The 27,394-nt window shown below is 34.6% G+C and overlaps 3 protein-coding genes across 3 annotated transcripts; 1 reads left to right on the top strand and 2 right to left on the bottom strand.

Moving 5' to 3' along the window:
• The first annotated feature begins 7,187 nt into the window (after positions 1-7,187).
• LOC110727146 (porphobilinogen deaminase, chloroplastic-like) lies at positions 7,188-12,395 on the top strand. Its single transcript, XM_021906700.1, has 5 exons — positions 7,188-7,491; positions 8,684-9,089; positions 10,015-10,221; positions 11,327-11,504; positions 11,854-12,395. Exons 1-5 carry the CDS (start codon positions 7,322-7,324, stop codon positions 11,967-11,969), a joined length of 1,077 nt encoding a protein of 358 aa, XP_021762392.1. The 5' UTR covers positions 7,188-7,321; the 3' UTR covers positions 11,970-12,395.
• A 1,341-nt stretch (positions 12,396-13,736) lies between these two features.
• On the bottom strand, positions 13,737-14,873 carry LOC110727001 (protein MIZU-KUSSEI 1-like). Its single transcript, XM_021906537.1, has one exon. The coding sequence runs from the start codon at positions 14,742-14,744 to the stop codon at positions 13,962-13,964; it is 783 nt and encodes a 260-aa protein (XP_021762229.1). The 5' UTR covers positions 14,745-14,873; the 3' UTR covers positions 13,737-13,961.
• A 677-nt stretch (positions 14,874-15,550) lies between these two features.
• On the bottom strand, positions 15,551-26,212 carry LOC110727147 (actin-related protein 7-like). Its single transcript, XM_021906701.1, has 7 exons — positions 26,034-26,212; positions 24,635-24,850; positions 22,640-22,781; positions 20,307-20,551; positions 18,819-19,002; positions 17,242-17,309; positions 15,551-15,956 (listed from the first exon to the last, which is right to left on the bottom strand). The coding sequence occupies exons 1-7, from the start codon at positions 26,109-26,111 to the stop codon at positions 15,804-15,806; spliced, it is 1,086 nt and encodes a 361-aa protein (XP_021762393.1). The 5' UTR covers positions 26,112-26,212; the 3' UTR covers positions 15,551-15,803.
• Positions 26,213-27,394: the final 1,182 nt, after the last annotated feature.

The raw sequence follows: 27,394 nt of genomic DNA on the forward strand, positions 1-27,394 counted from the left end.
AATAAGATAAACTTAGCATAAAATCAGATTTTATTCAAAACTTATCTTTTTGTTTAAAATACTTTTTAAACAATCTTATCTTTTTCCAAAAGGGATTTATTAGAAGATAAATATCTTTATTCAGTAAAACCAAATCCCTAAAAGATATGCACGTATAAGGTAAATATATATATCATTAAAACCGACTTTTAACGACGTTCATACTTAAGTTCCTATTAGGTTCCTGAACTCTGACAGTCTCTGAGTTCCTGACAAGTCAGTTACTCTAATTTCATTGACTGTTTGGAATTCACCTTGGTTCTATATAGACTTGTTCCAGACCGACTTTTATGTCCAACATACTTACATGAATCCTAGAGCAATATACTTCTATTTCTCTGTCTTCATGTTGCTTCTCTGAAACTCTTGTTCTGGAATCCTGTAGTCTTGATATATTCTGGATCTTAGGGTTTTCCCCAGCATTACACCGAAACCAGGTCGTTACAACCCGTTTTGAAGTTCCTGTTAAGAAACTTCTGGAAGTTCCATTTCTGGAACTCTTCTTCTAAATTTACTTGTATCCTCATGGATCCTCTAAAGTTCCTCTGTTTCAATTCCTACTTCAGCCCTCAACGCTTACTGAACCTGCAAACATCACAACACTAGAAAATCCTTATTAAATGGAAGTTTGCTCAATTCTTAACATCATCATCAAAACCTCATAAGGATCAACAAGTTGTCCCTTTTTGATGATGACGAACTGAGCAAACTTCTGAGAATAACAAAGTAAAACAGAAGGTTAGTTTTTTATTTATAAAAACAATAAAGAAAACTAAACTAAATTAAAAGACTCCTACACATACATAACCTATATATGTATAGGATACTTACCTTATGAAGCTAACATATGTAAACACATGTTTACATAGTTACCTTCATGGTCCCTTAGCCATCATCATGCTTATCAACCATAACACTTATCGTTGTTCTTGTTCCTCTATTGCTTATCCTATATTGCTCAAGTTCCTTACATATATACCTGTCATTACTCAGGTTCCTTGTATCCTGTTCCAAGCATAATTTGCTTTTTCTATGCACAACTTAACATACACGTTAGATAGATAATCATCATTAGTTTATAATCATCAAAACCTAATTGCTCAACACTAAAGGCTTCTCCCTGTAAAAACAACATAAGAGATGAGAATGTGGAACAAGGTGAGGCGGTTTCTGCTTGTGCTTGTAGTTTATTTGTCACTAGGTCGATAGATGCAAAGAAAAAAAACCAAATATCTGAAGTGTTGGGGAAACTTAATGAGTGTTCCATTGTGAGTAATCATGAAGAAAAGGAGAGAGAAGTGGGAGAGAAAGGTGGGAGACAGGGAGCGACAAGAGCAAACTCGAAGTAGAACACAAGAAAGTAATGATAAGTCTTTGGGGAGGAATTTTCTTAAAACCAAAGCTTCACATCTCACGAGGGGTGTGCTATCCAAAATCTGATAAAAGAAGTTTCTGCTCTTCTAACTTCAACCCCGGTGAAAAATACAAAAAGTAAAGTTGTGAAAGAGAAGAGAAATATAAGCAGGAACACAGAGCATGTGACAAGAAAAACCACAATGAGGGGAGAAGGATGCATGGAGGATAATGCTTTATTGGAGGAGGAGGTAAACAAAAATGAAAAGAAGAGAATGTTAGGACCAAGGGAGGGAATAGACAACCTTGATACCTATACTATCATGACTGAAAATGTGGCGAGCCCCACAACTTGGGCTCTAGGTGATCAACGAGATACATTCTTTCGTGGAACTGTCGTGGGTTAGGGACTCCACAGGTAGTCAATGCGCTTTGGTGTATTGTTATCACGGAAAATCTCGGGTGGGTGTTTTAAAAAGAAACTAAGCTTAGTGTTGGTGAAATGGAGAGGGTTAAAAATAAGATTAAGTTTAGTGGCTTGCTAGCAATTGGATGTAGTGGGTAAGGAAGGAAAAGAAGCGGGGGAGTGACTCTATTGTGGCGAGCTGAGTGGGACATAAGCATTCTATCCTATTCTTTTAATCACATTGATGGTCTGGTTAAATGTGATTATTGGGACGAGTGGCAATTCACTGGGCTTTATGGCTATCCACAAGATGAAAATAATGAGTTGCTACAAAACTTGAAGAGTGATTACCAGGGACATTGGCTTTGTGGTCCGATGAAAAGAAAGGTGGAGCTGATTTCAAGTTTCATGAAGCTGCCATATTGCGTGATACTCTGAATTTTTGCAATTTCTGTGACTTTCACGTGGAATAATAATAGGGGAGGGGATGAGAATGATCAAGAAAGAATTGATCGATTTGTCGCGATTACCGAATGGAAGGACATTTTTGCTGGGGATTTTGTAACACACCTTGAACGAAGAAAATCGTGTGTACAAGGTGAAAGATAAGAAGAGAATTTTTTTTTTTTTTGTTTTGAGGAAATGTGGCTTAAGGATGTGTCTTGTGAGAATATAATTTGTGATACATGGGATGGTGGTGGGGATGTTGCGACAAATTTATCCAAAACTAGATGCTAGTAGCTTGGGTTCGTGGAGCAAAGGGAAATTCAAAAAAATTGTTAAAGAAATGAGAAATTGCAAACTGCATATGTCTTAGCTTATGGAAGAAGAGCAAACTCCGGAATTTTTGGCTCTAATGAGAGCCATTGACGAAGGTTTAGATGAATAGGAAGAGAGGGAGGAGATATATTGGAAGCAAAGGAGTAGACAAGAATGGCGATAAAAATAGCAAATTCTTCCATGCCAAGGCTAAACAAAGAGCTCATCGCAATAATATCGAGACTATTTGGGATGAGGCGGGTAATTGCTATGAGGATGAAGCTCAAATCTCTGAAGTTCTTGCTGGTTACTTTGAGAATCTCTTTGGCTCTACTTGTCATGTTGATTCGGAAAGGATCATTGATTTGGTGGAGCCTCGCTTAACTGCTCCAATGCTAAAATTTGCTAGCTGAACCTTTTAGAGGTGATGAAGTTTACACGGCTTTGAAGCAAATGCACCCCACGAAAGCGCCGGGTCCTGATGGTATGTGTGCTCTCTTCTATAAAAAATTTTGGCATATTGTTGGTTTAGATGTGCTAAGCGTGTCTTGAATATTTTGAAATGTTGGTGAAATTGAGTCTATTAATCATACTTTCATTGTGTTAATCCCAAATAAGAAAATTTGTGAAAATCTTGTGGATTATAGACCAATTAGTTTGTGTAATGTGCTTTATAAGATTGTTACCAAGGTGCTTGCAAACAGAATGAAATTAGTTCTTCCAGATATTATTCATGAGTCCCAAAGTGGTTTTGTTCCGGGAAGACTTATTTCTGATAATATTTTGGTGGCATATAAGTGTTTCACTATTTGAGAAAAAAGAAGGGGAAAATGGGTCATCTTGGGCTCAAGCTTGACATGAGCAAAGCATATGATCTGGTAGAGTGGTCTTTTTTGGAGAGTATGATGAGGAAATTAGGCTTCCCAAGTGCCTATGTGGAGAACATCATGAAATGTGTTACATCAGCTTCTTTCTCCATCTTAGTTAACGACCAACCTTCCCGGGGTTTCCGTCCCTTTAGAGGACTCCGGCAAGGGGATCTGTTATCCCTCTTTCTCCTCATTATTTGTGGAGAGGGCCTTTCTACTCTCCTTAGAGATGCTGAGCAGAAAAAGTTAATTCATGGGGTTAAAATTGGTATATTTTGCAAATGATAGTCTTTTGTTCATACGAGCAAACGATAAGGAGGTGGAGAACGCTCTTGATATTCTTGCTACTTATGAGTCTGCTTCGGGTCAGAAATTGAAAATGGAAAAATCTGAGGTGTCCTTCAGCCGAAATGTTGAGCCAGAAAAGCAAAATATGCTTCAGTCGAAGTTATCTTTTAAGGCCGTGGAGGGTCATAAGCTTGCGCATATTAGTAAGGATTATGATGTAATGAGGGTATGGATTGAGGAACTCCCTATGAGTGCCTTAGAGGACGTAAACTGTGATATTTTGCTTCTTTCTTAATAAAGCTGGTTCCTATTTTTGTAAAAAAAAAAAAAGTTAAATTAGAACAATTGTTAGACCTTAGTCATTAACACTCTACTTGTCAACTTTTGATTGGGACCAAATTTGTTCCACACTGTTTCATTTTGAAGACATATATGTATCTCCTTAGTTTTACTACTTTTATATATATATATATATATATATATATAAAATCTATTATATACATATATATAATAATATAAATAAATAGCTGATAAATTCAAATACAATAAATCTAGAGTAAATAAGTTCAGGTTAATTAAGTTTGTACACAACGGGTGTACATTAATTTTATTGTAAAACGATCGGTTTGAGCGTAACTTTAACTATTTTTATGGTAACTTTAACCACTTAAAGGGTAACTTTTAATTTGTCGTTGTTTTGAATTTTATTTTAATATGTAATTTCTTATAGATACGTGATTACATAATATAAAGATTAATATGATTAATTTAATACATTATAAGTTTTTTGTAAGATAAAATTTATTAATAGAAAAATAATAACTTTAGCAATATAAAGGGTAACATTATATGTACTTTTAACATAACTTTAACATGTTTTACAATAAATTAACGTACACCCGCCTTTTTGAAGAATTTGTATAAGATAACAAAGCGATTTTAAATATTTATAGGTGTAACAAAAGTTGAGTTAAATTCTTATCATAATTGAAAATCAAGTAAAGACAACAATAAGGAGCGTAACCTAATTACATAGTCTAATGGATACCGACAATTATTTTGTTTACTGCATTGACCGAATAATTATGTGGTTGAGCTAATTAGTAATTAAAGAATGTAAAATGAATATAGATTTATAACTACATAAAATCATCATTATATGCATGATTGGATTGGTAGGTCGTAGTAAAATCCTATCACGCAAAATTAAACCCTAGTTGGATTTGGGATAGTATGGTCCTACAAATAATAAGTTGGAATTAGTGACATATTTTTAAATTGTAAGATCCACATTGGGATTTTAACATCAATTATTATTGCATAATTGTTATTGTAGTTGTTGTTCTTGTTATTACAATATAATGTTAGGCTATATAACTACTACATCTTTGTTTTACAAAAAATATATAACTACTACAACTTAACAACTACAATAACACTTTTCCTCAAAAAAATAAATAAAATAAAATAACGCTCTCCATTTTAGCTCCTACCTTTCTACTATACTTGTTGTAGCATTACTAGCGTTCTCTTCATAAGACATTGAGCTTAATCTAGCACTTGAAATATGATCTAGTAGCAATTATTTGATACTCTAAAACCAAGACAAATAATTGCTTTATTTGAAATATATCTAATTAGTATGATTGGAGCTTTTATGGTGGTCGATTGAAATATGACTATCATCATAATGTTTTTAAAAGTATACTTCTTTATTTTTTGTATAAAATAGTACCATTAACATTATTTTTTATTTATTTATTAAATTTTTAGTCTCATTTATGTAATTTTAATTTTTATTTTATAATTTCTCGAAAAACATTTCAACTTTTTGTGTGGCAGGGGTTATTTATATACTTATTCAGGGTTTACTTGTAGGGATATACTTGTAGGGGTTACTTATTCAGTTGGTTAGCGTGTTTTCAGTGTGAGAGTAACCCCTGACCGACCAAGTAACCCTATAATTTACCTATGACCAAATGAGTAACCCCTAAATAAGTAACCCCTGACCAAACGAGTAACCTCTGAATAAGTAATCCTAGAATAAATAACCCCTGACCAAACAAGTAACCCCCTACAAGTAATCCCGACTACACAGATGACAGGCCAGCCACATATAAAAAATTGGGTTTTTTTTTTCTCTTTTATGATGGATTAAAATTTCAAAAATTATATTTGCATTGTAGATATTAAAAGACTAATTATTTTCATATTATAATGTGAAAAAATGAACCGATCATATATATTATTTTAACATTAAAATAATATTTTATTCATATTTCAAACAACCGTTATAAAAACATCTTTGTATGACATAATTTTGAGCATATTTACCTTTATAAACAAATTTAGATACTTTCCTTAAAAAAAAAATTTAATTTAGATACTAATGCTGCCCTACCTTTAATTTGCTACCACAAATTGTGCCATAATAATGCATTTGTTAATATCTTTTGGAAAAATTGAAACTAATATTCTCACATTTGTGCAGTCTGCTTAAAATAATCTCACTTTCACGAAATTTGGAAATAATCCCATCTTGAACATCAATCTGCTCAAAACAACTCCTGGTCGATTTTACTGGGTTGGTAATCAGTTAAAGAAGGTGACTTGCCACATGTCACCTCCTAATTATTTTTTTAATAATTGAAAAAAAAAATCAGCTCCCTCATCATGTTTCTTTTCCATCTTCCTCGATCCCCCGCCTGAACCAACCCTACCTCATTTTCGTTCTTGTTCACCAAAACCAACCCTACCCCTTTCCTTGCCAAACTATCACATCCCCACCCCCTTACCCGAGTTCTCTTTCCCTTTCACCCATTGACATTGGCATCAAGGTTTTTTTAAACTTGAATATTGTCTTACATGTTCAATGGTAAGGTGGGGATTAGGCAGGTTTTGGGGTGGAGGAAGTTTTAGGATTAGTGGGATTCTGTTAAGAGTGGGGCTTTCAACAAATCATTTGAGATGTCCAAAACTCGCTCGATGTGACTTAAAGTTACTCAATCCATATTTCGACATCTACAGGCGCAATAATTTAGCATTAATCAAACTTGAACTAAACCCAACCCGATCCGACATAACCAAACCTAGCCAAGTCATCTAAATTGACCCCTCTACCTATTGTACACCAGCCCTCAATCTTTGCCAAGACCTTATCGTTATTATCTAGACTAACGATTATACTTTTAAAAGCAAATCACCAACACCAAGATTGGATCATATGCTTTAATTCTTGAAAACAAGATTTGTGAAACATATTGCCAATTGGGCAATGGGGGTTCAAGAATCAAGACCAATATACATGGGCTACTATGTTCATATTATTGTGCTTAATTTCACAAAATCTTAAGTATCTTATCTATATTCCATGGGTTGATCCATAAACAATTATAAAATAATCCAATCTAATTTATTGGATTAGACCCATATCCGAATCCTATACCCATTTGCCATTTCTAACCAATGCCAAAAGTCTAAATTTCCCAAATTCTCAAGATCAAAGTTCTTATCTTTTCCATCATCAAACCAAATCCAAACTTGTCTCATTTCTCTCTTTCTCTCTCCTCACTCGCAGAACTTCAATTCAATTCTTGAAGCTGCAACAATGGAGGCATTAGCAGGTTCTAGAATCTATTTTCCATGCATAAAACCCCCAACTATGAAGCATAATTTCGGAAGACAACAACGGGTAATGATTACCAGAGCCTCCATTGCTGTTGAACAAAAAACCCCACAATCTAAAGTTGCTCTTGTTAGGATTGGAACTCGAGGAAGGTACCATTTTTTGTTTTATTTTCTGGGTTTGTCAAAATGTACCTTTTATTTTCGATTTTGATGTCTTTGATCTGATTTGGGTTCTGTTTGACACTTACCGGAAATTGTGTTTAATGTTTGGATGGAGATATGTGTTTTTTTTAGTGTATCGAGAGCTCTAGGGTAATGATGTAGATGAGATTCGATTCGAGGTATTGGGTGTCGTCCCCAAGACTTTAACCCGCTAGGCTAGTTGACATCCACGAAAACGATGTGTATTACCCTTATATTTTGGGGCAGGAGGGAAGGAAGTGGGGAGAGGGGGTCTGTATGATGTATGTAGCTGCTAAATTTGTACAAATTGGCTTGGTTAAGGAAAATTGAAGATTTTGCTTACTTAATGAATTATGTGTAGGATTAGATTAAGTCAATACGTGGGGCATGTTGGTTGCATTGTTTATAAGTTTGAGCTTTGTTTTCATTTAAAGAATATTGGTTCAAGTAGTACATTGACGTCAATAGGTAACATTGGATGTTGAATAATTAATGTGCTTGATTGAAATTCGGAAATCAACGAATCCTCGCTATTGGATGCATTATGTGTTATCAGTAATTGTGGCTCCCTCCATCAAGATTTTGTTGTAACATTATTAGTTCAAAACATTATCAGCATGACTATGATTTCCAAGCAGAGGGAGCAATTTACAACTAAGGATTGCAGGATTCTACAAGCTTTTAGATCCTTTTTGATAATCACATGACTACTACCAGGATTTAGTCTATCCTGGTCCCCCTTGGATACACAAAAAATATGTCCATTTCTCATTGATCACTGCAGACACTAGAAATGCCTTAATTTCTGCAGTTTCACGGTTTGTAGGATATCCACATTTTCCTCTAAACTACATGATCATTGCCAAGTTCTTCAGTCATATGTATGAAACTTGTAGAATGCCCTTCCAGATTAAGCTGGAAATCAATATAATATCCTGTAACACAAATTGCTCTAGGGATCTTTTGGTCATCAGTTCTTCTGGCAATTCAGTGCCCATGTTGATCCTCTAATTGATGGTCTTTTTTTAATTCTATTCTCTTCTCCTTGTTAGTTTTACATAGTATGATATCGTGAGAAGGCTTTATTTTTTATTGATGTTGTAGTCTCATCAACATATTTCTACTGGAGTTATATGCATTATTTGTATGTGTAGGACAGTCCATTAGCACTTGCTCAAGCTTATGAAACACGATCCAAGCTTATTGCAGCTCATGAGGAGCTGGCCGAGGAGGGAGCGATTGAAATTGTGATAATAAAAACCACTGGTGATAAGATACTTACTCAACCATTGGCAGACATTGGTGGGAAAGGCTTATTTACTAAGGAAATTGATGAGGCCCTCTTGAATAATGATATTGATATTGCTGTTCACTCCATGAAGGATGTTCCAACATATTTGCCAGACAAAATAGTTCTACCTTGCAACCTTGAGCGTGAGGATGTTCGTGATGCCTTTATTTCTACCACTGCAACTTCCTTAGCAGACCTTCCTGCTGGTAGTGTTGTTGGTACCGCGTCACTGAGAAGGAAATCTCAATTACTACATAAATATCCATCCCTTGAAGTAAGTCTACTTACTATTTTTCTTTTCTCCATCATTCTAAGGATGCCTTGAAAACTAAAGGAAATTCATATACCCTGCTTGTTATAGCTGAGTGATACAATTAATTATTTAATACAGTGCTTGAAAAACAACCCCTTTTTCCCATTATAGTCTCATGTACCTCAAGAGAATGAGCTAGTACAATATTTCCTATGATCTGTTTAGGCATGGATTTTCCACCTTTTACAAAACCCAATGGAGGAGTGTTTAAACTTGGTATCCATTAAAGGCTTTTACAGTGGTTGAGAAAAAACTTTGGTGTCGTCTGTTTTAACAAAGTAATGCACAAATGAAAAAGCATATTGCCAGTTTCATTGAGGGTGGTACTGAAATAAACAAGGCAGACTGCAAATTTTGTACTTCGTATAATAATTTAATTATTTGTCTATGTGCTTTTAAGCTGTAAGCTCAAATTTGATAGCAGTAATTTTGTGTGATAAAATCCTGTCCAGTAACAAAATTAGCTTGTTGTGTTGAAGGGCCAGCTTCTCAATCGATACAATGTAGATTACCGAAAGTACTGTGTCAGCATTTAAAAGAACTTGTGACTAATAACAGAAAACATTAAGTTAAGCTTTTTTTATGTTAATATGACAAAATTGGGATCGGATTGTGAATCCCTTATTACTCCGTATACTGATTGGCTGTTCTGGTACAGAACATAATTACTGCAGTTGGTATACTTTATTAATCTATAATGATACTGTGAACCTTTGGGTATTGTACTCATTGCTGGTCGTGCTGGCATTTTCTATTTAGACATGGATGTTTTCTTCTCTTAAATCACTTTTTTCAGAGGGGGACTACTCACAATTTGGAAATCCATTTAAATTTAAATTTCATTGACTAGACAGTACTTACTGATTTGGTTTATATATTTATGCAGGTACTGGATAACTTCCGTGGCAATGTACAGACGCGTTTGAAAAAGCTTAACGAAGGATTAGTGCAGGCAACACTTTTGGCATTGGCTGGACTAAAGCGATTAAATATGACTGAGAATGTTTCTTCTGTTCTTTCTATTGATGATATGCTTCCAGCTGTTGCTCAAGGAGCAATTGGAATTGCTTGCCTAAATCATGATGAAAAGATGGTAAGTTTGATTATTCCAAGTTATTCCTTAGCATATATACACATTGATTTTACATGAATGGGGCAATATGCCAAGTAATCAGTAGTATGGGCACTGATGCTTATCCATACTATTTGTTCACTCATCAACTCTTAAACTTTTTCTACTTGTCCAAATGGGATGCTCAAATTAAAATTGATCCGGAATGTGTGAATTTTCCTTGTTTGGTTGAAAGTGTAATAATTATTGTTTATGGTGGGGCAGAGATTAATCTTGGACTAGTCTGTATTACTTGTTACTATCATTTTAGAATACGATTTGTCTTGTATAATGAACTTAATTATCTTGATGATGAAATCCTGTGCAAAGCAATTGAATGTGATGAGGCACATCAGAAGGTCTCCTTATTTGTTCTCATCTTTTGGTTTGAATTCTAGAAATGATTTTGAAAATGTTGTGTGAGTTTATGTGTTTATTACCTGTTAAATGAATGATGAAGCAATTGGAATTACATGAATTCTGTGGGGAAGCTCTGTGGTGAGTTTAGTTAGACTTGAAGGAGAATTATATAAAATTTGTCATTCAGATGTGATTTCAAGACTTATAGGTTTTGATTAAAAGATACATTTTTGCAAGTGTTTTGATTAAAGACCAAATTATTGGGTACAGTGGTGGAAACTATAATTTGATAAACTCAGGTTTCCTTGAGCTCTCTGTGCTTCGTGTAAGCCATACTTTCTTGCAATACTCCCGTTAATTTGGATTTAGTACCCTATCAAATTGAGAGAGAGAATGCACAACCGTGAACTATATCAATCACATACTTGGAGCCTTGGAGGAGTAATGTGTTGCCTAATATGTTCCATAGGGCTCCTAAAGTTTAATTCATTGTCAATTGTTTTGAATTTACAATGCTTCAAGTTATAAAATCTGCAATCGATTTTTCTTAGATGGAGATGAATGATTTTATTTCTTCATGTTCTCAATATTTGAGCTACTTTGGTTTTTATAACAGGCGGTGATTATGCAAATAATTTCAGTGCTTTGTCATTTATTTGCTAAATTCCATCCCACTTTTTCCAAACTAATGCTCTCTTTTGTTTACTGAACCATTTTTTTTTTCCAGGCAAACTACCTAGCCTCTTTAAATCACGAAGAAACTCGATTAGCAGTTGCTTGTGAGAGAGCATTCCTTGAGACCTTGGATGGGTCATGTCGTACTCCTATTGCTGGTTATGCTTGCAGAGATGAAAATGGGGACTGCTTTTTCAGGGGAATTGTGGCTTCTACAGACGGAAAGAAAGGTAGATCTATTTCACTGGTTGTCCATTTTCTTTCTGGTTGTTTTGATAGATGGGGATGGCATTAGCCATACTTACCTAGCTCTATGACATACCTCATTTGATTTAGGGCCATTTGTAAGGAACTCTCGCTAGAGTATCATAACTTTTCTTCACTTCTTTAATTTTATAACTCTTAACTTACATCCGAACCAATTTAGCAATGTAGTCTATCTGTAGAATTCTTACAAGGGTATTATGGATGTTCAGATTTTGACTTACTAGAAGTTCAAAAAGCATCATAGCGAACTATAGATTAGTACCCAAATAATTTGGACAGAGGGAGCTAAATTATTTTTATGGTATCTTGCAGTAATTGAGACTTCTCGAAGGGGTTCATATGCTTTCGATGATATGGTAGCGATGGGAAGAGATGCTGGAAAGGAGCTTCTTTCAAAGGCTGGTCCTGGTTTTTTTGATCCAAGATAATATTTGGAAGTAACACAAGATTCAAGAGAAACTCGTTTCCTGATCTCTGATGATCCCCTCAATGTTGTTGTAGCAGTAGCATGGTGTTTGGTAATGTAGCGACAATAGCATGATGATATTCTTTAGGCTTTTGTAGACTTAGGATTTGCATCTTTCAGTATGTGGAAATACAAGTGCTAATCCTGTCGATCGGTTGTATTAGTTTGTATGATTTTGTAATCTGTTGTTTGATTGATGTGTTCAATTTTGGCCTTCATCTCTTCTTTTGATCACACTATCATTTTTTTTTCGTTATTTTCCATTGTTAGTTTGGAGCTTTGGAAGTTTATCGTCTAAGAGGTCCAATAGTGGGATGAATTGATGAGCAATACTTGCAGAACTAGTACGGCCAATTTTTAAGGAAATTTTCATTGATTGTTAAGCTAAGATGATTTCTTTGCTTTTTTTTTTCCCCTTCGTTCTCTTTTGTTTTTGAATAACTAGGCATGCATATTTCTGAATTTTGCTTTTTGTTAAGTTCAGTTTGCATTATTATTGAAGAACTAGATTGCACATATGTTTATGCTTAGAATATTATTACAATCAAATCAATAATAAAATAACTAATGCTAATAGATGCCATAATACCTAAAATTACAATCATACTAAATATAATCTCACAATTATAATACGAGCAATAATAATCTCATAGATAATGCTAATCATATGTTAAACACCGAAAATTTAACTTTTTAGTCGGAATATGTCATTAAGGTGCTATTTTTAAAACAAAATTTAAATTCAAGGTAAAAAAAAATTAAAAAAATAAAAATAAAATAAAAAAAAGGTACTTGTTCACAAATTGACTTAATAACAAGGTATCATTTGACATTTTATTTTCTTATGACAACAAGTCAAACAACACATATTTTATCATGTCTCCAATTTTAAAACATGTGCAATGTTATAGGTACAAACTACAAAGAAGGAAAAAAAAAAAAAAAAAAACAGGTATTTCATAATACCTTGACTAGTTCCATTATCATATCATCATCATCATCATAATCACCTACCAACCTTCGAACCCAGGATCCATTAAATCAAACACCAAGTCTAATCCAGCAGACCAAAGGGAAGATTGGTGTCATAGCCAAGTAATTTTATTTATAAAAAACAACGTTACCACCTACCTAAAAGTATAAAATAAAATAAGTAAAAAAAAAAAAAGTCATATATTAGACATTTTGAAAATACCGATGCCTCTATTTTCTTTTAAACTTTATTGGCACGCTTTTTAGGAGTTGATTAGGGTAAATAAACGAGCGATTTTATCAAAATAATTTGAGCATCAAGATTAGAGAAGGATTAGTAACTATGTGTATAAATAATTTTGTATAACTTGTCCGTTTACATTGTTTAATCTCTTCCTCAAAGTGTGTCAAGAAAGTGTGTTGCATTTAAAAGAAAATGGAGAAAGTATAATAATATTTGAATGAAAGACATAAACGAAGTTGCAAGTATTAAAAAAGGGAGGAAATATACCATTTTTACTCTAGTTTGTGTTTTATGCATAAGATCAAACATAGTTATGAGTGCACATCGTCTCAACGTATAATGTTCAAATACTAACGTTTTACAATTTATATTATTAATAATTAAATATATTATTGATCAATGTTCATCATTGGCAAATGCGACGGTAAAAGAAGGACATGTAAAATTAAACAACCCGCAATTATAAAACTAACACCCATTAGAATTATGAAATAACTTATTAATAACCCCAAGGCTGATTACTATCTACAAATAAAGTTATTCATATCTACAAATTTCTGTAGATCATAACAATGTAAAACACTACTACATAATTTTGTTGCACAACATTAAAATTAGTAACACTTGGTCATGAAGACATAAAATACATGTAACAAAGGGACAAGTGAAAATCTAGAACAACTCCTGCATTCCCTAATTAGTTCAATACAATCTTTGATCACATAATAATTTTGTGACCTATATCCTAACAAAGAAAATGCTAAGTTCAGGACCATTACTCCCATCTGGGTTCATCATGTAATAAGTCTCAGAATCCTTTGATCCGATCACACGCTCAAAAAACGAGCGCATGTACGTAAGCTCACCATCAGGGGTTTCAACACCTTCACCACTAGGCAGTACACCAGCACCCATTGAAACAGCATGCAACATTTGCATTACACTTAGATCATCATCAGTTGGCTCTCTTTTTATGCCATACCCAGTTTTCTTACCATTACAATACATTGTCCATATGGGCTCCTCAATGAGCTTGGTTTTGTCGGACGGGTGCTTTTCGCACTCTAGCGCGATCCTCACTAGGCCTAAGCCCATGTCTTGCAATAGCTTCCCGGTTGGGATGGCTAGCTCTAGCAATAACATGGGGAGGCACCTAGGATTTTCTTGGATTGCTAGGTTTACCCTTGCTTTTCGGAACCCAAAAAGTGTCCCGGTTATCCGGGTCCCACCATGGACATGCCCGTCGTTGATTCTACCGGACATTGGAATCCGACATGTAGGGGATACAATGGGGAAGGACCTAAAGACAGAGCGTACCCTTCTTAAGAGTTTATTTGATTTAGTAGGGTTTTTCCTCTGAGAGGGTGCTTGGAGGGATATTGGTCCTCGAGGTGACAATGACATGTTTGGCGTGGTTGTAGCTCCGGATTGAGGTGGTGAAGGGGGAGGATGTGGAGGTGGAGGATGAGGAGGGGACCGTCGTGGTGATGATGTCGGGGATTGTCGAAGGGGTGCAGGCATGGTGAGGGTTAAAACAAGAATCAATGTGCTAGTACAAGAAAACAAATGTTAGAAATTTGGAAAGTTTATAGACAAATGAAAGAAGATATAACAATGTAGTTGCTTTGGAAAGTAGAGTTTAAGAAGAGAATGTTGTGGATTGCACGTTGAGTTCGGCCGTGCTGCTGATAACTTCAGCATGAAAACTCCCTCACTTCACCTTACAAGAGTGAGTCAAAATATGTTGTTAATGCCGGCTGTTCTTGAATGTTAAAATACTTGGAAAACAAATATTAGAATTTCTCCAATGAAATCAGAAAAAATTCTTCTATGTATTAATTCTGGAAATATTAATGATATACTGTTAATTTTCTAAGAAAAAAAAAATCATGATATGAAAATACACATAAAACTATATATTATAAAATAAGCTAGACATTTATTTTAAGACATAGGTCAAACACAAGAATTTGTGCAAGTCACTCCACAAATTACATCTAGACGTGCTTAGCAGTCTGCAGTCTGCACGTTGGCATATTCTATAATCTATACTGCGAGGGCAGTTCCACAAATAGAGCAATACAGTTCATAAACAAAGTGATCTGCAGTTTTCATCCTATTGATTATTCGTTACGTTTCGAAGCTTTCAGTTTGCAAATCTTTTGTAAATTAAATACTACGTTCCCTCGATTAGTTTATGGAAACCGGAAAAACTAGTTTACAGTTTTCAAAATTGACGTGATCAATGTATGAAGACTCAGTTTATAAATTATTATGCAACTTATATGCACAACTTAATTCAAAACCAACTCAAAGCAAACAAGTAGTACGAGCACCAAGAAAAAGTAATTTAAGAATATACACATTCTTACATTACCAAAAACATCTACCACATTTAGTAAAGTACAATTACAATATCTACACTGAAGCATGCTACGCATAACTGTTAAAGAGGATGCATTTAGTTGACATGGATCAACATCAATTTTTTTTACAAAAACAAATACATGACTACCTACTAAAATATGTTACAAAGTGTACAGGTGAAACTGAGAGTATACAGGGAACTAACTGGAACTTTCAGAAGCATTTCCTGTGAACGATTGAAGGCCCGGTTTCATCATAATCTGCCTTGGTCACATGCTGATTCTGAGGAAATACAACTTTGGCAAGAATTGCACCTCCAATCCATGCTGAATACTTGGTTAAGTCTTCAGGCATATATTCTGGTGCCTGTTGAGCAAAGGGCATCAGTACAAGAAGGGAAGGAATTCAGCAGATACATACTCCCGTATTTAGGTAATGTGGCAAGCTACTATCAGAAATTATTATTTCTAACCAAGAGATAACTCATGGAAATTCGGAAAGGAAATTACAATATAAGAGAGATAGAATCATCTTAAGACATTTTAAACTCAAATGTTTGCATGTTAATCACATTCTTCCTCCGTTCTTTTTCAATTGCAACCGAGGGGGTAGGGGGGAGTGGGAGATGCAAAGTTTTAAAGAAAAGGAGAGAGATAAAAAGGGATCCTTGTGATGAAGAGTTAACCATTAGCTAAATTAAGTAATGTAGTAATTGTTTTGCAACTTCCCAATTTCCCAAATATGAATATGTGAGTCAGTGAGAGTGACCTATGAGGAAAGCAATACTATCATAATTTCATGATCATTAATGAATTTCTTCACTTCTTCAATCATTGTATTCCACATGTCGTAGAAACTGGAGTCCATATCAATCCTCAAAAAATTCGTCATCGTGAGTGTAAACTCAATAAAAGCTGATCCCACCAATGCATCACTAACCAGCAAATCCTTCACCTCCCTAGGTTTTAGTTCACGATATGGAAATTTAAATTACATTTGTCTATATAACTTAAAAAAAACAAATAGATATATTACCAAAAACCCAACTCTTGCATGGCCCATCTTTATACTCCTGCTGCTTTCTATAGAGTAATCTTAAATTGCTGTGAATATAAACAACAGCCTCCAAATCTTTAGAAGTGAGCATGTTTCTCTTAATAACTGGTTTGCCACAATATGTGCTCTAACACTTCCCGAAGAAGATGAATAAGGTTGTGAAAGCAGTTTGAATGCTAGGCTTTGAAACTTGTTACAGAACTGTAGTTGGACTGCAAAACAAAGGGTCTAAATATGCTCTTCCTCTATGACGTGGTACACTAAAGTATCCTAATCTCACGGAAAATGAACCATATTAAAGGAAAACTTTCCATACATCTTTAAAACGGAGAAGAGTCTTCACATTTCATCTCTATTGTCTAACAAATTGGCTTTCAGTAATGACTTGGGTAGTGCAGGGCTTAAGAATCCTATTAAAAGAGCAAAACTAAAAATATTACTTTCCTTGAATCTATCAAAACAAGGATATGATATGCAATAAATACTCCCAGCTCTCACAAATATGAAGTATAATCTAAACATCAAAACTCAACAATAGAAATTAACTTATCCCATACAGCAAGGCATTGGTAACAGTGTCAAAGATGCATGTTACCTTAACCAGAGAAGGACGGATGGCTGAGCTACTTAAGTTGCACTCTTTCTGGAATCTGTCTTCAAAGCCTGCAGTACCAAGCAAAAGTCAAGATTCTTGAGAGCTCATCCAAAGATATACCAAAGTATAACAACTACATCCAGCATCCATTTACATAAAATTAAAAAAAAATAAATAAATAATAAAAACCTAAGAAACTAATTAGGACAAGGTTGTTGCGTCAGAGAGATTCTAACTTCTAAGCCTCCCAAACAAGTTTTAAACACTAGGGCTTTGATCTTAAGTGAGTTCCAAACAAAGTCAACTATGGGAAAAGGACATGTAAGTGGGGATTTCAGTACGTGATTATAGAACAATTTTAGCATCAAAAGGCTAGAAGGGTTCCTGAACCACACCCTTCTAAATACGGGAAAGCACATGACTCTCGCTAAGTTGAATGTCCCCAAAATTTACAAGAATTTGCATAAAGAAAAAATATATATATATATATATATTGATATAATTAACTTTGAAGATTTAAATAATTATAAATTGAATAATCCAAACTTCTTTGATGGTGAAAAACCCTGCAAACATTTGAATATTAATTTTTATTCTTGATTAAAAAGAGTGAAAATATTTTTGGAAATTTTATTGAAACTCGAAGAGGAATATTCTAAGTTTGATCACTGTTAAGACCCAAACCTATGATGGGAAATTGATGTAGAGATTTAAAGATAAAATATCCCAGCAGTTAATTAACTTCAAAATGGTGTGAATAATCTTATTTACCAAGAAGAAATGGATTTCAGGCACAATTCTTTGGATTCAAAGAAGCACTTCCAGCGTTCATCTACTCGTAAGAACTTGCTAAAGTTTTTAATGTGCTTATGTGCATTGAATGTAACATACGATACCTTAGTGCTAGACCATGTGAAATTCAAGGCAGGGTGAGATGGAATTGTGTAATTGTGTCAAGCATTACTGTTATCCCAATGCCTCTGATACGGATCTAATGAGTCTAATCTAGGATGATAAAAGGGAGTTAGATACACAGCCTTAACCGTATTGCAAATTTGCAAAGAGATTCTTCGAGGCTTACACCCAAAATAGAAAATATATTGTTTCTGTTTAATCATTGATCTGAAAGCCAATACAATTTATAAGTCTTTGGAGCAGCATGACCAGTTTGACCACCAAATCCTGTATAACTGTTATTACACTTACATGTAACATTGAATCCACACAAAATTACTATATTCATTTGGCCTTTAGAAATGCTCAGAATGAGGGGATTGTGAACAGCTAGAAATATAATTTTCAAGTGCAAATTGAAAAACAAATTTAGATTTACTGGTGGTCAGCATTTACAAACAATAAGACCCAATATAAACAAGATTTGTTTCGGTTGTGCATTATTATTTTTTTATCATGATTTGTGACAATCAAATAGAACTTACCAAACAGCCACCACTCCACCAGGTAAAACTAAGGGAGATTCCTTTATGCTTTAGATTTTATGCATTTCACAAAAAAGTGTTGCATTCCAGTACTCTAGCAAGGTACAGAAGTTGGGAAGTTCTTGGTCTTTGACTTACCAGCCATGCAAGATGTGCCACCACAGAGCACTGTGTTTTCCAGAAGCTGACGGTGATTCTCAGATGATACAGTGGATATACTATGTACCAGCTGCTCAACAATTCCATTCGCTTCTAAACCCAATATAGAAGGCTGAAATAATGCTTCACCAACAATGTATCTTTCTCTTCCAATTGTAATGACCTGAATATTGCATGCAAAAGGACAGGGTCAGTGTATGTAATCTAATACATTCAGTACCATGTAATTAAGGTATGAGTAGATGAGGTGATACACATAGATATTGAGTCAGCTAATTCAAAGAACTACAGAAAATTATCTGCTAGCAAAGCATGATATGATATCTTGAAAACCTAGCTATAAGCTATAAGTGAAACCAATAGATCAGCACCTCTTCATTTATTTTCTTCACTAGGATTACCGTTACTCTATTATAGAAACATTAGGCAAACTCCACCAAAATCCTAAATCCAGCCTTAAAACTTTTCCTTGTTTAACCCCAATACAAACATCATGTCCCCTATCATAAAGTGAAAATGGCAGCTTCCAAAAATTATTTCATCTCCTAGAGAACACTATCCTAATCCAGGGATTCCGATCTGAGAAGAATTTCAAAGTCTCCTTCACAAATACAGAAGTCCAAGCAGTTATTCGACCAGATAGGTATAACATGCATCTGAACCTCCCCAAATACTGCCCAAAGCATAAAACTTAATGGGGGTGGTTATTATGATCCAAACAAGCTTTCATCCCATATGGAACTTTTGAGTTACAAGTAGAACCGTAGGAACCAATAACCTAACTTGAGGATTCCCAACAAACTAGCCAAGTCTAAACTAGTCAGGCTGAATACATGCTATATTGTAAGATCTAATGATGTCCTCTATCCTTATATCATGCTTTCTAATAATAGCATATGCAAACATCAATCTTAACACATAATAGTGCTCTTTGAATATTAACAGCTATACTAGTTTCTTAAATAATGAAGAGTTCTGTACTAGATCTACGCAAGAATCTAGAATTACTCTTTTTTGTATCAAACTATGATTCCATCATCCATTTAAAGAGGGAATGAGTCATTATTTTTCCATGCCCAGTTACCTTGTGAGAGGTTACAAACACTCATTTTAAGATCGCACTTCAGAGAAGGGATTTTGTAATATAAAATCAAGGGAGATTGTGCAAGGTGGGTGATTATAAATAAATGCTTGTTTTTCACCTACTTTATTAGTGAGGGGTATATGGTGTTGGTTTTTTCCATTGTCTTGTGACTTCCTCACTTTAGATTTGTTTCAAAATTTGTCTTCTTTGCTTTTACTGATGATCAAAATCATAAATTATCAATCGAGTATATATAAAAGCCAGCAAGAAAAAAAGGAATTTACTAATACTTGGGGAAAGGATCTTAAATTGAAAATTAGATCAATAATTTAAGTGGTAAATCAGTAAAAAACAAATTGGAAAGAAAAAAAAAAAAGAAAAACCTGTCCATCAGGAAGTGTATGTTGTTCTTTCTGAGAGTTATGCAATAGCTTCTGATAAGCAAGTTCATCCTCAGCACAACAAGAAATCTTCTCTTTCAATCTTTCAATATCAGACAATTTCAGATTCACTTCAGGATTTGATTTTCCAAGTTCCCGAGCAAGTAACTTCGTCAAATCAATGCCTCCAACCTCAAATCTTCTTGAAGAGATATGATGAACTGCACCTTCGATAACTGGTGCAATGTCTGCAAGTGATAAAAAGTTAAGTTACATACCCTTGACTTTATCAAAGGAACTTAATATGCAATAAAGACCTTTGATGAAAAAGATTTGGATACTTCTATTTGGATATTTTCTATATCAAACTAAGACCACAATACTTCCTCGGTTCTCTTTTAATTGCAGCGTTTCAACTTTAACACTTGTCAATACACTACTCTAACCATGAAAATCTTAAATCATGTATTGTCAAATATTATAAAATAATGATATCGAAACAGTAGAACTACAACAATCTATTGCAGTTTAACGTTTATCTTTACATACTATTACAAGTAAAGAGATTGTAAAAGTAGGATGCCTGAATAGTGCAAAAGTCAAAATCTTGCGATAAAAGTAAATAGAGGAAGTATGGGGTTTGCTTTATAGATAAAACTTCCTGATATTAAGCAAATATCCAGATTTAGCTCAATAAGCCTCTTAAGGTAATATGATAACCTGAATGACTTTAGATGTAAGATACTAAACCCAAACGCATCAAGTTCAACTTTGGATCCTCCAAATTGGCCCAGTAGTCAAACAATTAGACTAGTAAAATAAAAATAAACAATATTTGCACCTCCTGCATGCTGACTTGTGTTAAAGTAAAGAGGAAAGGTAGCTAACCGTTGCACTCTCGCCCAATCGGGAGCTAGTACAAGTGTTTTTTTGAAACGTTTGCTTGCCCGGTCGAGTGCGAGTGCAAAGTTAATTTTCGTCGTTTGTTCACCGGGTCGGGTGAAGGATCGCCCGATCAGGCGCACATGCAAGTTGAGATTACATATCACTCTCGCCCGGTCGGGCAAACCTCGCCCGATAGGGCGCGGTTGCACGTCAGCAAACCAACAACTCTTTTCTCTTCCTCTTCCTTTGTAACTCCCTCTTAACGCCCACAATTAATGGGATGTTTAAGAGGTTGTTAACCCCCTTTTTATTTCAAATTAAGTCCACATTCATTAGGTCTTCTTCAACCTCTTGAATTTCCTGTGATTATTCTATAAATTCCATGAAAAGAAATCAGATTTACACATACAAATATTAGCTAAACACATTTGTTCTTTGGGCATAAGTTTACTTTGACTCCACCTCTTACTCGGCGATTACAATTGTGCACCCTGGTTGCACCGGAATTCGTTTTCGAAGGCAGTGATTTATCACGCCACAACGAATTTCCTCTATTATATTGTTCTTGTTTATTTCCGTTGACTTTTTGAATTAGACTCCATTTTTACAACTTGTATCTCATGGAAGAATGAAACATCCATGCCCGCGCAAAAATAAAGAAAATTACATCAGGACAAGTCATGTGTGTTGGGACTAGGATAGTGCTTGTAGAAATTCCTACACCTGGGAATTGGAAGTCATTAAACTATTTCATTTTGCAGCTGAGGTAAGTAAACAGAGCTAGCCAACAATAAGGACCCAGCTTGTTTTTGCGGCTAAATAGAGAATTCTGAAAAAGTTAGTCATGTGTATTGGTGGGGTAACCCTCTTACAGATATATCCACTATTTCTGAATGACAACTACTGCGATTTTGGAAACAGCCCTTCCACCTGTCTAGACAGGTTAGGTGGTAAGGAGGCAATATGAAGACCTTGTGAGACCTTAACTCCCTATGAATGGAAGGATACAAGTCAGGCTTTTATTTTTTCTGTCATTGTTAGGAACATGAGTTGATGAGCATAATGCTGAAACTGCATTTTTGCAGATCAAGCATAATTATTTAGGCTATTTGATATAGGGATCATCACCAGAGAGCTGACAGGAAAAGGCACTTTGCAGTTTGCAATCAAGTCTAATATCTTAACCTTAGTGTACATATACGCATCTCTTTAATTAGTATAAACACTCCACATACACATTAAAATCAATTAAGAAGAAACATATATTTGTTTTAGATTCAACTACTTGACTATAGTTCAGCTACAATGAAGCATTCCATCAATAAAAGAAGACCACAAGTAATACTAAGCATCCACAAGGAAATGCAGATTTCCCACAATTAAACGTTAAAGCTAAAAAATAGGGCGAATAACTTTTAAAACATCAGTTTCTCAATTCTATATTCACAGACCTATCTTTCCATGACCAATATCAACTGAGCAGCCAGATATACGCCCTACAGCATATAGTGATAGAACTCCTTGTTCTGCAGCATAAAACCCTGAGACATTGAAAGTTTCAAACAGCAGTTGGACCAATTGTTCTCGTAGGCCCTGCAATTGTTCGAGAGTACAACAATACTTGAGATTTGAGTAACAGCTACAATGTGAATCACATCAACAAGATTGGATTGAACATGTTTGTCGATGTATAATATCATGGATCTACTAGAAAAGAAATGTATATGCAATAATTCCCTGGTTAATACTACACACATGCAAAATTGTATAGAAATGAGACCAAAATCCATACTAGAAAGTAGAAACAATGAGTAAGATCTCAGGTTCAGTTACGGATAAGAAGCACACTCCATCTGCTCTTCTTTTCTTACATATATAGATGAATTATGGATATCTCATTAAATCATAATAAATGTGCAGTGAGTAGGGCTGAGCAAAACTATCTGATAATCCGAAAATCCGATCCGAAAATTTAGGATAACCGATCCGAAAACATTTTCCGAAAATCCGATCCGAAAATTTAGGATAACCGATCCGAAAACATTTTCGGATCGGATATCCGATCCGAAAATTTCGGATATCGGATATCGAAAATTTCGATTTCGGATATCCGAATATCCGAAAAAGTCGGATATCGGATATCGGATCGGGTATCCGATCCAAAATCCGAAAAAAAAAAACACCTTTAAAAAAAACAAAAAAAAAAAAAAAAAAAAAAACCTTATTTTACAAAAATTCGGACAAGGATAACCCTAAGTCCCTAATCTTGAATCCGCCTCTTTCTCTTTCTCCTCTATTTTCTCCCTCCTCCTCCCTAGCATCTCCTCCTCCCTCCTCCTCCTCTCTCATCTCAGATCTCCTCCTCCCTCCTCTCTCATCTCAGATCTCCTTCCTCTGCGAACTTGTATACACGCTGCGCAATGATGCATTCCAGTGTCAAATCACTTCGCTCAATCTGCTGCTTCTCTCAGAATATCAGAACATCTTTCAACACTTGTTCTTCTTCATCTTCTTCATCTTCTTCATCTTCTTCATACTCTACTCAACCATTGAACACCTCCTCAATTACCGTGCTATTGTGCTAACCAATACTCTACTCAACCATAAAAGAAGCATTTGAGAGCTTCAAATCTGAAATATGGTCGTCAGACCCAAATCTATTTTCTCTTTTAATTCATGGTTGTATTTCTTAAAATTCGATTTCATGGGGAATACAGCTTCATGCTATTACAATTACTTATTGATTAGATTATTCCTTGATTTAGTTTTTTTTTTTTCAATTTTGGATAAAAACCCATATTATTAGATGGGTCAGATATTGGATATCCGAACTATCCGATCCGAAAATTTCGGATCGGATACGGATATCAAATATATGATTTTTCGGATACGGATATCCGATCCGTGCTCACCCCTAGCAGTGACCTACATCAGGAAAAAATTTGAGTTTTTTTTTTTCCTTGTCTTGAATAAGCATCATAGCTTTAAAGTCTTATCTTAGTAACCATAAATTTTTACACTAATTCCTTCACAAGATAGCATGCTTAAAAAAATATTTTCAAGCATAACCTACAAAATCTATTCCAAAATTGTGGAATTACAATGAAAACATGGAATACTTCCATTTCATCAATTCACACTATGGTCGTAAAGAGCAACGAAACACTCACAAGATTCCACTGCAGCCAACACCTTGACTATTACCCAGATCAAAATGTAATTGCAATTTATTTTAAATAGTTGGGTCAGGTCATGTAGCTCACAACTTGCTTGGATTATATTCAAATAATTTCACTTTGGCCCCTAACACCATATATTAGCATGAAAAAACATGAAAGAAGCCCACGTACTAGTATCATTTGAGAATGATTCATGTCCAATTACAATCACTTCCAACAAGAAGTATTCAGAAATTATACGAAAGGGAGAGAGTAATAATCTTTGACCTTCGGAGTTAAAAGTGGATCAGTAAATAATATCTGCCCTTCGTTTCCCATTTCCCATCCAAGGCCAGTATAGAGAACATGATGCAGCAAATCTTCCATGGCATCCCAATCTCTAACGAAGCCACGAACAATGGGGTCAATCATGATATCCTCAACTGTTGAAGTATTCACTGTTGAACCCTCCTCCAAGACCTTCTTCATCTGAGTAGGAATTACCTGTGACTCATTGGATAAAATCAATAATGTTAATGTCAGTTGCCATCATGGGAAACAAATTTCTCATGATCACGAAAATCTTCCTCTCGATGTTCTCACATATTTTAAAAGAGGAATAAAAGGAAGGATCAAAATGGGGTAAGTGAGTGAGAAGTTTCTACAACTTAAATGTTTTTTGTACTTGCGGGGAAACAAAAGCATGGATCGATATCAATTTACACCTCTTTTCATAGTAAGGGGAAAACCAAATTTCAATTATCATTAGCATCTCATTGCAACATATGTGCAACCTTTGCATAAAACAAGGTAGCTAAACCTTCTCATATAAGCCAGTTTTGAAGTGAAAAGATTCAAGGGTCAAAATGGGTGTCGAAAATCATAATTGCCAAAACCCATATCTGCAATCCAAAGCTCTAGCAAAAGCAGACTTCCCTACATCTATAATGGGCAATCTTGACTAAAATATTTCCATCTCATACTTGACGTACTAATTTGGCTAGACTACCATACCCGATCATGCGTGTAATGACTCCTTTCTAATTGTTTAACCCTCTTCTAAAAGAGGATACCACCAAATAGTACCACAAGTCCACAAGTGAACAGCATAAGTCATCCTAAATTTCGAGGAAAACAAAAAACATTTCACTGGGCAGATTCTTTAGCCTTCTAACACATTATCTCTCCTGTCCCTAAACAATAATAACAACCTATATCCAAAAAATTAGGGGAAATTATGACATTTATCCAAAAACTGGGAACTTTTTTTCGCTTAACAAGCATGCATAAGAACATCCAAAGCAAACATTCACCCATTTATCCACAAAACACAAGAAACATGAATTCATGATATTCATTGAAACAATAACGCCATAAAAATCCTACAAATTAAAGCTGATAATATTAATTTCAAAGTAAACCCATAAAAAAGCAAAGGTAAGCAACATAAATTAGCTTAAATTGGATTCTTTAAATTCCTAATCAACATGCAATTAAAGACGTCAACAGAAAAAGAGTTATTAAAAAATAACAAACTTTGGAAAATACGTTGACAAAATATTAACAGACACCCACAAAATAGAAGAGAAAAATTAAATCAAGAAAATGAAAGCAAAAATTGAAATTTGAAGGTGGGTTTTGGCAGAAAATGTTGAAGGGTAAAAGAGAGGAGAGAGAAAGAGAGTACCAAAGGTGGGTTTTGATCAGGAATCGCAAAACCAGCTTTGAGAAGCTTGGAACCAGCATCCACTACCACTGCTTCCATTTTTTTTTTCTGGGTATGTTGATAATCTGGGTTTTTGCATTGATTTACAGTTATAAACCCTTCAAGCGGGTGACCCTATTTATTTGAATTTAATTACTCACTAACTCTAATTGGGAGTATTAAGTAATCCACTAATCCGTGCAGTGTACAGGCTTTTTAATTTAACTACTCTGTAGTTAGTACTCATTAACTATTTTGTACTCATTAACTTCTCCATATTACTCGTTGTAATAATTACAACACTTTCTTACTCCCTCTGTCCCATAATACTTGACACAATTCTCATTTTTTTCTGCCCCACAATACAAAGTTTGGTTGAATTTGCATTTGGGATGGAGGCCTCGTATGCATTTCCTATGTGTTAAGTATTGTGTCAAGTATTATGGGACGGAGGGAGTAAGAATACTTGTTTGGTTCAATGTGGGAAATGCAAATTCCTTGGAAATGTATATTCCCATATAATTGGAATTCCTAGGAAATGCTAAATTGTGTTTGGTTAACCATGAAAAGTGGAAATTCCATTCACCTAAAAGTCTCCCTAGGTAATTAAATACCTCCATTTTGTGGGAAGTGAAAATTCATGAAAATTTCTATTTCCCATGATTTTGTCAACCAAACAACTCTAAAGAATTTCAATTCCTAGGAATTTCAACTTCCCATGTTTTTATTTATCAACCAAACGAAGCCTAAATATGTAATGAGACCACTAATAAAAAAAAATATTTTCTCACATTTTCTCTTTCCTCGCCTACCCCCACTCCCACCCCATTTGTTGTTTTCTTGTAATATAAAAATATAGAAGATAATCTTTTACACAATAAACAAATGATTTAAATAGACCCACTTGTAGTTTTCTTAAAATACGTGTCTACCTCAACGTCCTAGGTAATGTGGGATGGAGGGAGTATTTAGTAAGAATTCAATATCTACAATATTATTAAACACAAATTCTTGATTAAGGGGCGAACTTTCGTTAACTTAATAAGACGGGTTAAAATTATCCTAACACTATCTAAAGTTACCCTTATATACTACAAAAGTTACCATTTTTAGAACATAAAATTTACCTTTAAAAAACACTTATAATGTATTAGATTAATCATATTAGCGTTCATAGAATGTATCCATTATAAATTACACATTAAAATACAATCAAACTCATTGTAAATTAAAAGTTATTCTTAAAGAGGTTAAAGTTACCATAAAAATTGTTCAAAATTTCCCTAAAATTGACCGTCTTACAATAAAATTAACGTAAGTCCAGACCCGGCCCTTAGCATGTG

Source organism: Chenopodium quinoa, unplaced genomic scaffold, assembly GCF_001683475.1.
Source record: "Chenopodium quinoa cultivar QQ74 unplaced genomic scaffold, ASM168347v1, whole genome shotgun sequence".
Taxonomy (NCBI): Eukaryota; Viridiplantae; Streptophyta; class Magnoliopsida; order Caryophyllales; family Amaranthaceae; genus Chenopodium; species Chenopodium quinoa.

Coding starts and splice junctions, on each gene's coding strand:
- LOC110727146 (XM_021906700.1), top strand. CDS start 7,322: ATGGAGGCATTAGCAGGTTCTAGAATCTATTTTCCATGCATAAAACCC. Junction 7,492..8,683: donor AGGATTGGAACTCGAGGAAG/GTACCATTTTTT, acceptor TGTGTAGGACAG/TCCATTAGCACTTGCTCAAG. Junction 9,090..10,014: donor ATAAATATCCATCCCTTGAA/GTAAGTCTACTT, acceptor ATATTTATGCAG/GTACTGGATAACTTCCGTGG.
- LOC110727001 (XM_021906537.1), bottom strand. CDS start 14,744: ATGCCTGCACCCCTTCGACAATCCCCGACATCATCACCACGACGGTCC.
- LOC110727147 (XM_021906701.1), bottom strand. CDS start 26,111: ATGGAAGCAGTGGTAGTGGATGCTGGTTCCAAGCTTCTCAAAGCTGGT. Junction 20,552..22,639: donor TATTGGTCATGGAAAGATAG/GTCTGTGAATAT, acceptor TATCACTTGCAG/ACATTGCACCAGTTATCGAA. Junction 19,003..20,306: donor ATACACTTCCTGATGGACAG/GTTTTTCTTTTT, acceptor TGCAATATTCAG/GTCATTACAATTGGAAGAGA.